Below are 16,779 nucleotides of genomic sequence, written 5' to 3'. Positions count from 1 at the left end.
CTCCCGAAAGGAGTTTTGTATTGTGTGGGGATCTCACAGACATCACCGATGGAACAATTATGACAGAGATGTTATTCCTTTTTGGGATAAAACAACCAAAGATTTCTGATAAGCAATTCAGGGAAAACGGAGAGTTGTGTGCTGTATTAATAACTACTAGTCAAGACTTAGAGTCTGAGTTGTTACCTAAAGTGGTGGCTGTGAGATCTAACCCTGAACGCAGGTGGAAACTTATATGGCCTGAAAAGGAAGACAGTGAAAGAGCTGCTGAACCATTAGTTATGGGTGACATGTCTTTTCCGGTTAGACGAGATCCCTCTGCAGCTGTGGGAGAAGGTGGTCCATCACAGGGTACAGAGGAAAAGTTAGGGAATCAGTTAGAAGTTATAGCTGATAAAGTCGTACATCAATTAGAAAGATGGCATTATGAGGGGAGTTATAGGCGATTGAAGATTTTCTCAGGAATGCTGCCTGTACCTACTGGCGAGGAACCGTATGAAGCCTGGAGGGAGGCAGCTATACAGCAGTCTGAGGAGTGGCATTGTCCTGATCATATCAAAAAGCAAAGGATTGTAGAAAGTTTAAGGGGACCCGCTATGGGAATCATTCAGGCCACTAGGAAAAGTAATCCCGAGGCCACTGTGGCTGATTACTTCCAGGCCCTGGAATACACCTATGGGACATTGGAAGATGTAGGTGACTTGGTTGCTAGATTCAACCATACTTATCAAGAGACAGGGGAGAAGTTGTCCCAGTATGTGTATAGATTGGATAAAATAATACATAAAATTATAGATAAAGGAGGATTATCTCCTGCTGAGGTTAATAGTAGTAGGTTGAAGCAAGTAATTAGAGGAGCTTTAACAACTGACCCTGTGGCACAGCGTTTACGTTGTACCGCTCTGTTATTAGGAAGCCCCACCCTTAATGATTTAATTAAGGAAATTACCCAGGAGGAAGCTTTAATCGCCAATAGGGAAAAGACCCATGCCAAAGCCGTAAAAGTAGTAGTACCCTCCTCTGAGACTCAGGGATCAAGGGAGGACAAATTACTTACTTTGGTAGAGGAACAAAATAAAAAAATGGACCAGCTTATTTTGGCTCTAAATCAAAGGATGGCACCTTCCAATGTAGCTTCCCGTAATTCTATTAGGGGAATTAACAACGGTAGGGGAAATTTTAGGAGAGCTGGAGATTTTACATCCAGAGGGTGTTTCCGATGTGGACAGCTAGGGCATAGGGTTATGAACTGTCCCTTAGGCTGGGGTAATTCGGAAGTGGGAACTAGTGGTCAGTCAGATAATGTTTCCATTCAGGGAAACGACAGTGGGAGGCTGGCGGGCCCCTCGCCGTCTCCCAGAAACTAGATGCGAATTCAATGGGGAGTGCCCAGTGGAGTAGTTCAATCCCTGATGGTATGATAGGACCTGCCCCACGCGTGGTCGTTAAATTGAATGGACATCCCTGCCCTGTTTTATTAGACAGTGGTTCTCAGGTGTCCATTATATTTGAGCACTGGTATAGACACTATCTCTCTAACGTTCCTATTATGCCCTTGGAAGGATTGGTAATCTGGGGGCTAAGTGACCAGAAATACCCCTATTTGGGTTATGTACTAGTTAACATAGAGTTTCCAGAGGAATTCATGGGTGTGTCAGAACCCTTACCTCTCATTGCTCTGGTATGCCCAGAGTCCCCAGGAGATAAGACTGTGATGCCAGTGATTGTGGGAACTAATGCTCACTTATTTAAAGTCCTCAGTGATTGGTGTTTAAAAATGAATAGGGAAGTCACTGCTGTTAATATGTTGACTCACCATATGAACTCCCATGAAGGAGATTCTGGGTACAGAGAGTCCTCTTTGGCTCAGGGTATGTCTTTGGATGATTTTATTCCCTGTTTCCAGGGGAGTGACATTGGGTTGGTAGAAAGAGATACCATATGTAAAGAATTGGTAAAACGGCAGCACGTTTTTTCTCTTGGGGAATGGGATTTGGGAAAAGCTGCAGGTGTGGAACATTGTATTAAGCTAAATGATGAGACTCCATTCAGGGAGAGGTCACGCCGTCTTGCTCCTGCAGATTTTGAGGATGTTAGACAGCATCTTAGAACTTTGCTGGAAATTGAAGTTATTCAACATTCAGAGAGTCCATATGCCTCTCCTATTGTAGTGGCTCGTAAAAAGAATGGCAATATCAGAATGTGTATTGATTACCGGACTCTTAACCAACGCAAAGTGCCCGATCAATACACTGTTCCTAGGATAGAGGAGGCATTGGACTGTCTGCAAGGGAGTCAGTGGTTCACCGTGCTGGATCTACAGAGTGGGTATTACCAAATACCTATGAGCCCACATGACAGAGAGAAAACTGCATTTATCTGCCCTTTAGGCTTCTTTAAATTCTTGAAGATGCCTCAGGGTATTAAGGGTGCACCGGCTACCTTCCAGCGTACAATGGAACAAACGGTGGGTGATATGAACTACCGTGAGGTATTAGTATATCTTGATGATATCATTGTATTTGGGTCCTCTTTGCAGGAACATAACCATCGTCTGCTTAAAGTACTTGACAGGTTACTTAAAAAAGGACTAAAGCTTTCTATAGATAAATGTAAGCTCTGTCAGTCCTCTGTTACTTATTTGGGACATGTGGTGAGCCGACATGGAATTTCCACTGACCCCACTAAAGTGGAGGCTGTGAACAGGTGGCCCAGACCCACAAGGCTGAAGGAGTTAAGATCTTTCCTGGGGTTTTGTGGGTATTACCGCCGTTTTGTACCCTATTATTCTGTAATATGTCGCCCACTTACTGAATTGACTAGAGGGTATCCCCCTATTGGCAAAACTTCATTGGCCAAATCATGTAAAAAGGAGGGCTATTTTAAACCGTCTGAGGAATTTGGGGATAGATGGACCAGCAAGTGTGAAGAGGCCTTCCTCAAGTTAAAATGGAGTCTTACTAATGCCCCTGTTTTGGCATATGCTGATCCCACAAGGCCCTATGTGGTCCATGTGGATGCGTCATTTGATGGTCTAGGAGCAGTGTTGTACCAACCTCATGAAGGAAAATTACAACCTATATCTTATATCAGTTGAGGATTGTCCAATAGTGAAAGGAGATATCCCGTACACAAACTGGAATTCCTTGCTCTCAAATGGGCTGTAGCTGATAGATTTCATGAGTACTTATATGGGGCAAGCTTTGAGGTGTTCACTGACAATAACCCCCTGACATATGTGCTGACCACTGCTAAATTAGATGCTACAGGGCACAGGTGGTTATCTGCACTGTCTATCTATGATTTTAAAATTAAATATCGCCCAGGCATCAATAATATAGATGCTGATGCTTTATCTAGATTAACAAGAATTGAGAGGGAATCAGATAGGTCAGATTGGATTGAAGTTCCGGCAACCACCCTTAAGGGATTGTGCTTTAACATACAGTGCTTGTGGACAGAACTTGGGGAATGCATCAGTGCCCTTGGAGCATCTGAAAAGGCATTACCCCTGGCTTACTGTTGGTTAAGCCAATTAGAGTTAGGAGATTTACCTTGCATAGGTCATGAAAAGATTCGCATGGATCAACGGAGTGATTCCGATATCTCTTTGTTATACTTTGTCTTGAGGCTGGTTGTGCTGACGGTGATGTAAGCTCTATGACGCCTGCCTCTAAGTTGTTATTGAGGCATATAAAGCAATTGGTTGTGAAGAATGGTATACTATACCGTAAATTGGTCAGGTCAAATGGAAAGGTGAAGTTTCAATTGGTTGTTCCACAATGCTATAGGGCAACTATTTTAAAGTCATTACATGATCAGCATGGTCATCTCGGGGTGGATAAAACAGCAGGATTGATCACTGACCGTTTTTACTGGCCATTTATGGAAAAGGATATTGAGAATTATTGTAAAACCTGTGGCAGTTGTGTTTTGAGGAAGTCTCTTCCCACCAAGTCTTCTCCCCTTGTCACTCTCAATAGCCATGGCCCTATGGATCTAGTATGTATTGATTATTTATCATTAGAAACATCTCCGGGGAAAGAATGTAACATTCTTGTAGTAACGGATCACTTCACCCGTTACGCTCAGGCTTATGTTACCCCTGACCAGAAGGCAATTACTGTAGCTAAAACTCTATGGGAAAGGTTCTTCGTCCACTATGGCTTACCAGCTAGATTGCACTCCGACCAGGGGCGTGATTTTGAAGGAAAAATCATTCATGAACTTTGTATGTGCTGTGGGATTAAGAAATCCAGAACTACTCCTTATCATCTCCAGGGTAACCCACAGCCGGAACGTTTTAATCGTACAATGCTCAATATGATGGGTACGCTGGATCCAAGGGGCAGAACACAATGGAATAGGAAAATATGTCATTTGGTTCATGCCTATAACTGCACCAAGAATGAATCCACTGGGTACTCCCCATATGAATTGATGTTTGGGCGGGAAGCCCGGCTGCCCATAGATGTTTCATTAGGTCTTCCCTCCCGGGATGCAAATGGACAAACTCATTCCCAATATATAATTAAATTACGAAAAGAACTTAGAGATGCACATAAATTAGCGCAGGAAGCTTCCAGAAAAGCCGGGGCTAAGAATAAGATTAGATATGATCTGCAAGTAAAAGAAAATGTATTGAGAATAGGGGATCGAGTGCTAATACAGCAACTCGGACGTCCCAGACGACAAAAATTAGCTTATCGATGGAGGTCTAATCCATATGTGGTAATAGACCAACTACCCAACATACCAGTTTATAAACTACGGTCAGAGTCGGGGGAGGGACCCATTCTTACATACCACCGACAACATCTTTTGCCTATAGCACAAAATCTTCGTTTCCCTGAAGTAGCTGAAGATGAGCCACATTTAAGATCTAATTGGAGAAATGGTAGTAGGTTATGATCTTCTCAAGGACAATGCCAATCCCCAGAAATTTCAGAAGGTCCTAATGAGGATACTGAGAACAGGGAAGGTGGCCCAGGATATTTTTACTATAATAATGATACTGATAGCTCTGTTCCCTGGTTGTCCGATTGTACCATGCCCAATGGGTTTAATGAGAGTATCCCCGAACTTGATTGTAATATAGCAGTCAATATTAATAATGGGGACGGTGGGTTGGAATCTGAGAAAGAATTTACAGCAGACGGTAGTATAGGTGACACTGATGTTAATATAATTAGGGATTCTTGCATTGAAACTGGGATCTCAGAGACTGGTGAGGATATAGTGCATAGTTATAGACCATCCAGGGAACGGAAACCTCCCTTAATATTAACATATCCAGAATTAGGTAAACCTGCATACTTACCTCAAATCATTAATCCGAATATAGTACTTACCTGGCCTTATTTCGGGCATAGAAACGGGGAGGATATTTGGTGATCTGATTAATTGGGATATACAGATCACCAGGGGGAGAGTGTAACCTGAATAATATTTATTACCAATAGCTTAGCATTGAATTAAAATATTTATTGATAGTATAATAAATGTTTGGTTAATATAAATATATCGTGTTAGGGGAAAGTTCATAATAAATATACTAGGTGTAAAAATATATGTGTGTAATGTAATATAAGGATATATATATATATATATTTTTTTTTTTTGAGGGGATAAATATCTGTACGTTATTGATTAAATATATATGTATAGTTTATGTGTATGGGTGCATGTGTTTGACATTTCAGCCTGTGGTAATGTAGCCTCGGGGAGACAGAGATGGGGAGGCTATAGGGATTTATTGGTTGTGGTAGAGGATCGTTCTGTCAGGCACTAGCAGCTCTGACAGAAAATTCTAGAAATGCCACACGCGCCCAACGAGCCCTACAGTGCTACTGACCGGGGGGTATAGCTCGAGGCTTAGGCGGGAAGGAGGGGGGCACGAGACGGAGTTTAGAGGAGTATAAATAAAGCTCCCCTACAGCGCTAGGCAGACTGCGGTTCCCCCTGTGAGAGTATACACCTGGATCTCCTGTGCAGTTGACAGAGCGGTATATGGTCACTGCTGACAGCGGAGTCCAGGTGATGTGACCGGAGCAGGGCAGACGGAGAGGCGCTGACGGGCGGCAGAGTGAGTGCTACCAAGGTACTCACCATTGCGCCGGAGTGGCCGTAAACACCCGCTGATCCTGGAGCCGTGAGGTCCGTCGCCGACGAGCGGAAGAGGTCCGGCGCTAGTCCCAGCGGAGGAGGGATGAGGCGGGCTACAGTGGCGACAGCCGGACCCCGGCGGCAAGTGTAGCGGTATCCCCGAGGCTGACCAAGGAAGAGGAGGACTGCCTCTAGGGGAAGTGACGGCCCATGGCAACCAGAGAAGCCACTCTGGTTGCTAAGACAGCGAAGTGAAAGGTCGGTGTACTGAAAAGGGGGATCTCCGCCCACGTTACTCTCTGTCATAGAAGTAAAGGAGGAGTCGGGGGAGCGCTCAGCAACTCATCAGTACAACTAAAGCGTGAGTGAACAAACCCCCGCATATTACACCCTTTTGCACACCTAACCTAAGCACACGAATACCAGCGCTAGGCATCATTAGCACCATTTTACATAGAGAACTCTAAGCGAAAGGATGTCAGGAGGACACAGGTGCATATTCACATAAACTATATTGTAGTAGATAGTAAGTGAATAGCCAACACTATTATAGCCTGGTATTTCGGTTCAAGCATTAACTTATAGCATTTTAATCGAACTGTGAAATAGATATATATATTATTGAAGTCATCTCACAGGACTGTCAGCTGGTATGAGGAAGAGAGTTAGAGATGAGTTAATGCATCATCACGGATTTAAAGTGTTAGTGCATTTAATCAGGCTGCATACACAGAAAGGACAATACTGACTGGAAATACTACAGCAGGCCTTTGTTCAAGAAACACAGCATCCAGGGCTCTGACATTCTAAACTTTCTAAGGATTTTCAGTATAGAATGAGTCATCTATAGTCCCTCGGTATTTGCTTGGATAGTAATGGAAAGCTGATGTCTGTTACAACTTCAGAAAGGACACTGTTATCCATGGCAATATATTGCAACATATTTAACAACATTTGCTACAGTAACATTCAACATTGAGATCATCACTTCACTAAGAAAGGAGAGGGGAATGTTATTTTAGCTAAGGACTTGGTGTTAAATATTCAATGTAACTTAATGTTTCATTTTATGAGTGTTATGGGCCAGTTATAGTGCACTACTATTTTTAAGAGTACCCGGGTCACTCTCATACTAGCTTTAAGGTAATTTTTGTGTATGCATGCAGACGGCTTGTATAGGTTCCTGACAGGGAAGTAGTTGTATTGGATAAACCAATTATTATATTACCAGGTTTATAATTAATGTATACAGTCACGCTTTCATTGTTTTGGGATAAATAAATACATGTCTTTATACTTACCATGTGCTAATGTGAATTTTGAAAGTCCATCTGGAGAACCTGGAAGTGGAAACAGAAACAAAGGTATAATAGTATACTGAGAGGAATGTACACAAATATACATTTATGATGTAGATAAATTTGCATTTAAAGTACATATAGAAGGATACAGATAAAAGGTGGGGGCTTAACCAGGCAAGCCTAGAGAATTGGCTTGGGTGGAGGCACAAATACCAAGTAATCATCCCTTAGTGATATCCACAATAATTAGAGTATTAGGGGAGGGGTTACAATTATGTGCATATGTACTCTGCAATTGGGCGCTGAGGAACTCTTGTGGCGCCTTATAAATAAAGGATGATAATAATAATAATAATAATAATAATAATAACAGCATCTCAGGGCTGCGATCACCTCTGCCTGATTGACAGGCAGAGGCGGTCGCGGGGCGGGATGGGGCGTGCCAATGGCATTAGAACAACGTTGGCAGGGCGTGGTCCAGAAAACGCAGGTGTCCGGAATGCTGCGGGGCGGGCTGCGGCGCCTGCATGATGTCCCACTCAGTCGCTGCGACCCGGGACGCAGCGGAAAGCCGCCTGCCAGTGCAGCTAGGCTGTGCAGGAGTTGCGCTGGCAGGGTGCTAGAGCATCTCAGCAGGATGCTCTTGCTACTCAGTGGGTGCAAGAGCATTGCCGCGGTTCAATGCTTTTGAGGGGGGGGGGGTGTAGGTCCTGACATGCGGGCGGACAAGCCCTGTGCTGGGCATACCACTGCATGTCAGAGAATTTGATCGTAGATATGCTATATTTAGCACAACTACGATCAGCTCTGAATCACCCCCATTGTGCCCTCCTCCAAAAGTTGGGGTGCTGGTGCTGAACAGGGTGCCCGGTCATTGAGAGCTGGGAGCCACAGTGCAACCAATGCAGCCGGCTCTGTCCAAGCTTCCAGCAATATGGGCAATCACTCAGTGAGCCCGGCTGTTAGAGAGTGCATGCCAAGGTTTTACTATGTAAGCATAGCATATCTAATAGTAATGATTCTTTTGAGTAATTCTATTGAAATACAATTAATTCAGTTGGATTTGATTGCTATGAAAAAAATATTACTTAGTTTATAAATTTTCTTTGTTCACAGGCTTAAAAGAAACCGTATTAACAGCGCTTTTCTGCTTAGTGATAGCACTCTGGAGTTTGTAGACATTCCCCCTACATTCGCTCCTGAAGTAGAAGCCTCAAGACCATCATGGCTTATAGTATTTGGGGTGGTACTTGGTGTTCTTGGAGTCGGATGTATTTTCTTTGTTGTGTTAGGAATCAAGAACAAAAGGTAATTTTTAGTCCTCCCACTGTTTTCTAAACTAAAATGTAAACATATTCAGTGTACAAATCAGTACTGTCACAGCATTTGAACCTAAGATGCACATTATACAAATTATATTTATTTTACTTCATCCTGTACGACATCTGATGCGACCAAGCGAGGCAAGTGGTTAAGTCATTTTGCTAGATTAATGTTTGTAGAAGAAAAAGGGAGTGGACTTTTGCACAGTTAGTTACTATAGCTGAATAATCGTATTATTGCAACTGTAAAATGGGTGCTGGAAATAAGAACTTGTAAGGCAGGTCTTTTACTGGCATCAGACACTATGCACAACATACACAGGTGCAGGTCTGGCCACACAGGTACATAACAGGAAATAAGTAAACAAACATAAAAAGCCCTAGCACTCCTTGTGCTCAGCAGGCAGTCTGCTGCAGTAGCTTGTAGCCAACCTTGCCATGCTCTCCTGGCACAGCCAGTGTCCACAGTCCCTGGCACTACAAACTGTACCCTACTTACTGGCCTCTAACAGGCATCAGCACCCTGTGTAGTGGGTGAATGGGACTTTTAACTCCTCTCCGGCTGGCGCTGGGTAATCTGCAAAACCCGGACTTCTGTTTTTCCTATTGAAGCTGTGCAATCCAGAAAGACCGGAGTTATAAACCTCCACTACAGGTGCAGAATGTGCAGGTCTTGTTTTCTTCTCTCTTGGAGGGAGCTGATCCTACCAGAATGTGGGATCACTTGGAAGCAGGCGAGATGCGGGAGAACTGGATACGCTTCCATGGGTGATGGGGACTGAATTTATGTCTGTTAAAATACTGCAGGAATAATTGTCAAGTTTATATTCCCCAAATGTATTTATTTATTATAAACAGCTTTTATTATACACAACTTTTATTTATTATACACAGTTTTTAGGAAACAATATTTGTTTTTGTTATCATTTTCAAATTGATGTTGTGTTTCCGGGGTGCTGATCATTTACTGACATTTCTACTGACATTTGCTGAATAGTCTGTTAGTAAATGTGTGTTATAGCCCCTGCAACACAATATCGGTTTTAGATGGATTCTTATCGCTTTAAAATCGATAAAAAATTTTGTTTAGTAAATATACCTAGTAATTTAATTTTGTGCACCATCCCAAAATAATCTCTTTTTCTTTTCTACTAGTTGTAGTGTAGTCTAGTTGGTAAATACAATTAGTGGAAATATGTAATATATTTTTTGCTAAATATCAGCCAGGAGACAGCTCACGGCTAGGAAATAACATGTACCCCCAAGCAGCATGACAAACACTTTTTCTTTTAATGTTGCAATGTGCCAACCTCCTCCTGTAATGGGTGCTGTAAAACGTAATAAAATTAGTTATTAATGAATGATTCATGTTTTAAACCTCCTTCTATCACGTGCCCAATAACCCCCTAATAACTGTGCTGGGGTTTTTTATGTTTTGTTTTTTGTAATTGTTCCACTGCTTAGTGCAAATGTATTAATGCCACTGATTGGACAGCATAGTAAGGTGATGATGATGATGATGATGATGATGATGATGATGATGCTTAACATGATTTTTTTTAAATGTGAAACAGTCATGTTTACATCTTAAGTATGTAGACGTAAGGGGTCATTCAGACCCCACCGCTTTTGCGGCGCGCAGCACATGTTGGCAGTGGCGGCAACCTGCCCATGCACAGGGTGCGCACAGCGGCTGTGCGGGCACACACATTGTGGTTGCCACCCCGATGGATGCGACCACAATGTGATTGACAGCGGCGGGTGTTTTAAGGGGGCAGCGTGAATGGGCGTGGGGCAGGACAATTTTCGGGGCAGTTTCGTGACGTCCCACGCAGCCGCTCTGATAAAAAAAATTGCCCGCTGACCACCTGACAGCGCAGCCAGGCTGCGCTACCAGGGGTCAACCTTAGATCCGATGCGTTCACAATTAGATTGCGGAAGCATTTGGGATGCAGCCATCTGCGTTCATCTCTGAATAAACACCATGGATATCGGGGGGATCCCGGGATTTAGGGCCAAAAATGGCCGGGATTCAATCCCGGGGATTGAGGGATCAGAGTTGAGCGTCCACAGGACGCTCAGACGCTGCCCGGCTTCCTCCTTCAGGCTCCCCAGCGCAGCATGAGAGGTCACGCTGCACCGTCAGCTGCTGCAGGGAGCCGCGAGAAGAGATCAGAGGTTGTTCTCCACCCGCCCGCCCCTAGTATATGGTGAGGTATGTGTGCGGGGCGGGGTGGGGCGAGGGGGCGGCCACACAACTAAATGCCAATCCCGGGTATCCCGGGAATCCCGGGATTGGCCATTTTTCAATCCCGATACTCGGGATTGAAAAAATGGCCCGGGATTGGCTTCCATACCCATGGATTTTAAGAGCCATACCACTTGGATTGTACAATAGCAGTCAGCTGAGATAGGAGTGTTGCCTGCTTATAAGTTATAATACAGTATACCTTAGGATCATATTGAAAAGATTACGTTCATAGTGCAAAGTTCATGTTCAATGACACACAGCAGTAAAATAGATATTACTGTATAATTCACTATTCTAATCTGAGTTATGGTGCCAATTGACAAACAACCAGATTACTTGGCCCTAGACATGAAGGGCCAACAATGTACAGTACTAGCACATCACAGATAGGATCCTTCTTTTTCCACAGCAAAGATTTTCCATTTAAAAAAGATTATCATTTGCTCTGCCACATACACTGCAATGCCTGGCCAGATACTGTACATCAGACATGACCGAACTGGTTAACAGCCAGTACTGTATGTAACTTGTACATCATACTTGCCTACCTGACCCTCTCCATGAGGGAGAAAATGCTCTGTTCCTGGACTTTCCTGGTAATGTATGATTGCCATCACCTGTGGTGAAACACCTTTCTTATCAATTTACTAGCTCACCACAGGTGATGGCAATCATACATTACCAGGAAAGTCCAGGAACAGAGCATTTTCTCCCTCATGGAGAGGGTCAGGTAGGCAAGTATGTTGTACATAATAATAGATAAACCCACTGGTTTCACTTGTTACATTTCCAAAAGAGATAATGTGACATTTACTTAATTTGCCACTGATATATTATTACTTTAATGAGGTCATTCTGAGCTTCAGCTGTAATATGTTTTACTGAACTATCTACCATTACAGAAGTAAGTGTAGCTATATTTGTCCTATACAGGGGTTAAAGTGAGCCGGAACGGGGCGGAACTTCGTTCCGCCAGTTCCACTTGGAGATGGAACGCAGTTCCGCCTCCTCCGGCTCACCTAACCCGATGTGTGGCCGGCGCTGTAGGGAGATGCTGGGCACACGCTGAGATTGCGTTACCAGTGGGCGCCCGGCGGCAGCCGGAGTCAGGAGCTCAGTACTGAGCTCCGGCTTCCAACGCTGTCACTGTGCGCTATGGGAGAGACGTCATGACGTCTCTCACATTGTGCCGAGGAGCGGGCGCCCAGAGGACTGCAGTGGCTGGACACGGAGCGGGGCTTGGTGAGTATGGTGTATTTTGTTTTTTGATTTTTTTTCTGTTGTATAGCGGCATCTACTGGGGGCAAACTACTGGGGGCCATTACTACAGAGGGGCATCTACTGGGGGCAAACTACTGGGGGGGCATTACTACAGAGGGGCACCTACTGGGGGCAAACTACTGGGGGGCCTTACTACAGAGGGGCACATACTGGGGGCAATCTACTGGGGGGCATTACTACAGAGGGGCACCTACTGGGGCAAACTACTGGGGGGCATTACTACAGAGGGGCACCTACTGGGGGCATAACTACAGAGGGGCACCTACTGGGGGCAAACTACTTGGGGGGCATTACTACAGAGGGGCACCTACTGGGGGCAAACTACTGGGGAGCATTACTACAGAGGGGCACCTACTGGGGGCAAACTACTGGGGGGCATTACTATAGAGGGGCATTACTACAGAGGGGCACCTACTGGGGGCAAACTACTGGGGGGCATTACTACTGAGGGGCATCTACTGGGTGCAAACTACTGGGAGGCATCTACTGGGGGCAAACTACTGGTGGGCATTACTACAGAGGGACACCTACTGGGGGCAAACTACTGGGAGGCTTCTACTGGGGGACATTACTACTGGGGGGCAGCTACTGGGGGCAAACTACTGGGGGACATTACTACTGGGGGGGCATCTACTGGGGGCAAACTACTGGCAGACATTACTACTGGGGGGCATCTACTGGGGGCAAACAACTGTGGGGCATCTACTGGGGGCAAACTACTGGGGGGCATTATTACTGGGGGCAAGCTACAAGGGGGCAAGCTACTGGGGGCAAACTACAGGAGGGCATTACTACTGGGGGCATAACTACAGGGGCGTTATTACTGGGGACGTAACTACAGGGGCATTACTACTTGGGGGCATTACTACTGGGGGCTAAACTACAAGGGGGCATAACTACAGGGGCTAAACTACTAGGGGCATAACGACTGGGGGCATAACTACAGGGGCTAAACTACAAGGGGGCAAACTACAGGGGGCATTACTACTGGGGGCATTGCTACTGGTGGATAAACTACAAGGGGCAAACTGCTGGGGCTAAACTACAGTGGGCATTACCACTGGGAGGCTAAACTATAGGGGGGGTAAACTACTGGGGTCATAACTGCATGGGCATTACCACTGGGGGCATAACTACTGGGGCTAAACGACAGGGGGCATTACTACTGGGAGCAATACTACACAGGGGCATTACTAATGGGGGCACTACTAATGAGGGCATTGTAAAGGAGGCACTTCATAAGGAGCATCACTCCTGGAGACATAAGGGGCACTACTACTGGGGGCATTGCATAAGGGGCACCACTACTATGGGCTATATATAAGGGACACTACCACTGTGGGCACTACCAGTACAGTGGACATTGCATAAGGAGCACTACTACTGTGGACATTGTATAAGGGGCGCTACTGCTGTGGGCATTATGTGTATTATGGGGTGCTATTACTGTGGGCATTATTACTATTGTGTGACCACGCCCATTTCGTTTTGAGACCACGCCCATTTTCTTTGCAGCGCACGTGCAATACCTTCATTACCTGGGCGCCGTGGGGAGGGGGGTGAGTTCCACCACCTCTCTAGGACCACTTTAAGCACATATATATATATATATATATACACACAGTATGTGTTGTAACACTGTAGGGGTGCAAGGTGCCTTTTCCTGGGGAATATGGCAGCACGCAGCAGTTTGAGGAACAACACAAGTCCAGTTTCTGGTACAACTGACCCTGGCCAGTTTTATTGAAACAGAAAATAAAACAAACCCCAAAATAAAAATACCTTGCCTGTCCGGCACTAACTAAACATAAGATGTTCCTAACTGTCACTAAACAAAACACAGAGTTCTTCAGTACATACTGTATAGCTTACTTGCATCAGAAAGCGTGTCTCTCACACACAGATCCTGCAGCCTTCCCAGGCAGTCTGCCCATACTAATCAGGTTAGAAGCACTATATCACTCTTACACAGCTGAAACCCTGATTAGCCCTCTGTGAGGCCAAAGACCCGAACTGGGCCCAATGTCTAGAACTCGCCTTATCTCTCTCTCAGAGCCTTTACCCAGCTTTAACAGCAAACTGAAAAGGTTCAGACAAAACAAAAAGCATTTTTCCTAGAAGTTAACATTTTCTAAAACATGTAAGACAAGAACCTGGGACAAATATACCTGCCCTCAAACACTATCCCAGTGTTCTTGTCACATATCCCCCTCCCCTGTTTCGACCTAGGGGCCGGAACACTTGTAGCCCCCAAACAGAAGATGCGAGACAATGCATCTGCGTTGGCCAATTGTGTTCCCGGTCTATGTTCGACAGTAAACTTAAAGTCCTGCAACGCTAGAAACCATCTAGTTACACGAGCATTCTTGCCTCTATTTACATACATCCATTTTAAAGGGGCATGGTCTGTCACTAGTCTGAATTGTCTACCCAAGAGGTAATATCTCAAGGTATCTAGTGCCCACTTAATGGCCAAAGCCTCCTTTTCCACAATGGCATACCCTTTTTCATGCTCATTGAGTTTCCTACTCAAATAAATGATAGGGTGTTCGTCCCCATCTCTGGTTTGGGACAGCACAGCACCTATCCCTACCTCTGAGGCATCTGTCTGTACCACAAATTCTTTTGAAAAATCTGGTGTTATCAACACCGGTTGTGAACACAAAGCCACTTTTAACGCTTGGAACGCCTTTTCTGCATCAGGGTTCCATTTCACCACATTTGACTGCTTCCCTTTGGTAAGGTCTGACAACGGCACCGCTGTGGTCGCAAAATTAGGAATAAACCGTCTATAGTACCCAGTAATTCCCAAAAAAGCCCTTACCTGTTTTTTATTCACTGGACGAGGCCAGTTTTGAATAGCATCAACTTTATTCAATTGGGGCCTAATCAGACCTCTGCCTATGGTGAAGCCCAAGTATTTGACCTCCTCCATTGCGAGGCAGCACTTCTTTGGGTTAGCAGTTAACCCTGCCTCTCTGATTGAGTCCAGTACTGCTTGTACTTTAACCAAATGTGACCCCCAGTCTGTACTGTGAATTACCACATCATCCAAATAGGCAGCTGCATATTTTCTATGGGGCCTCAAAATTTTATCCATCGCCCGTTGAAAGGTTGCTGGAGCCCCATGCAACCCAAAGGGTAACATCTTATACTGGTACAGCCCCTCCGGAACCGAAAAGGCTGTTTTTTCTTTGGCGCCATCAGATAAAGGTATTTGCCAGTAACCTTTGGTCTGGTCCAATGTGGTGAGAAACCTGGCTGTTCCCAGCCTTTCTACAAGCTCATCCACACGGGGCATGGGGTATGCGTCAAACTTGGACACCTCATTTAACTTACGAAAGTCATTACAGAAGCGTATGCTACCGTCGGGCTTCGGGATGAGCACTATGGGACTGGACCACTCACTGTTAGACTCCTCTATGACTCCAAGTTCTAACATGGTTTTAACTTCCTTAGAAATAGCTTCTCGCTGAGCTTCAGGAATCCTATATGGCTTTAAATGAACCCTGACCCCTGGTTCTGTGACAATGTCATGTTTTATTATGGTCGTTCGGCCAGGCAGCTCTGAAAATACCTCCCTATTTTGGATGAGAAATTCTTTAACCTGATTGTTCTGATCAGCTGATAATGTCTCTGACACCTTCACTGCGGGAAGCAACCGGGGTGAAGACACCGAAGGGCAAGGCTCCGCTGACAGAGACAACCTATCTTTCCAGGGTTTGATTAAGTTAACATGGTAGATCTGTTCGGGTTTTCTCTTTCCCGGCTGGTATACTTTGTAATTAACCTCATTCACTTTTTCCCTAATCTCAAATGGACCCTGCCATTTAGCTAGGAATTTGCTTTCCACAGTGGGTACCAAAACAAGAACTCTATCTCCAGGAGCAAATTCCCGTATCTTGGCACTCCGGTTATAGACCCTCTGTTGAGCACTTTGGGCCTGTTCCATGTGCTCTCTGACAACAGGTACCACGGCTGCAATCCTATCCTGCATTTGTGTTACATGCTCAATAACGCTTCTATAAGGAGTGGGCTGTCCTTCCCACGTCTCTTTGGCAACATCCAACAGCCCTCTGGGGTGTCTACCATACAACAAATCAAATGGAGAAAACCCCGTAGAGGACTGAGGAACTTCTCTGATGGCCATTAACAAGTAGGGCAACAAACAATCCCAGTTTTTCCCATCTCTCTCAACAACCTTTTTTAACATACTTTTTAATGTTTAATTAAACCTTTCCACCAACCCGTCAGTTTGGGGATGGTAGATGGACGTCCTGAGGTGAGTGACCTTAAATAACTTGCACAATTCTTTCATGATCCTTGACATAAATGGAGTACCTTGGTCAGTCAAAATTTCTTTTGGTATTCCCACTCTACTAAATACCTGCACCAGCTCCCTAGCTATCGCCTTGGTTGTGATAGTGCGTAAAGGGACAGCCTCAGGATATCGAGTGGCATAGTCCATAATTACCAGGATATACTGATGGCCCCGAGCAGACTTTAACAAGGGCCCCAC

General features: G+C 44.9%; 1 protein-coding gene across 1 annotated transcript in view; it reads left to right on the top strand.

The window, feature by feature from the left end:
- CLTRN (collectrin, amino acid transport regulator) overlaps positions 1-16,779 on the top strand; it is a 106,276-nt gene that overhangs the window by 73,532 nt on the left and 15,965 nt on the right. The window contains exon 4 of the mRNA XM_063957368.1: positions 8,523-8,714. Within this exon, the coding sequence (XP_063813438.1) occupies positions 8,523-8,714 (192 nt within the window). The remainder of the gene's footprint in view (positions 1-8,522; positions 8,715-16,779) is intronic.

The sequence above is a fragment of the Pseudophryne corroboree genome, chromosome 2 (genome assembly GCF_028390025.1).
Source record: "Pseudophryne corroboree isolate aPseCor3 chromosome 2, aPseCor3.hap2, whole genome shotgun sequence".
NCBI classification, from domain to species: Eukaryota; Metazoa; Chordata; class Amphibia; order Anura; family Myobatrachidae; genus Pseudophryne; species Pseudophryne corroboree.
The sequence above is the reverse complement of the archived record's forward strand: the minus strand, read 5'-3'. Positions and strand labels throughout refer to the sequence as shown.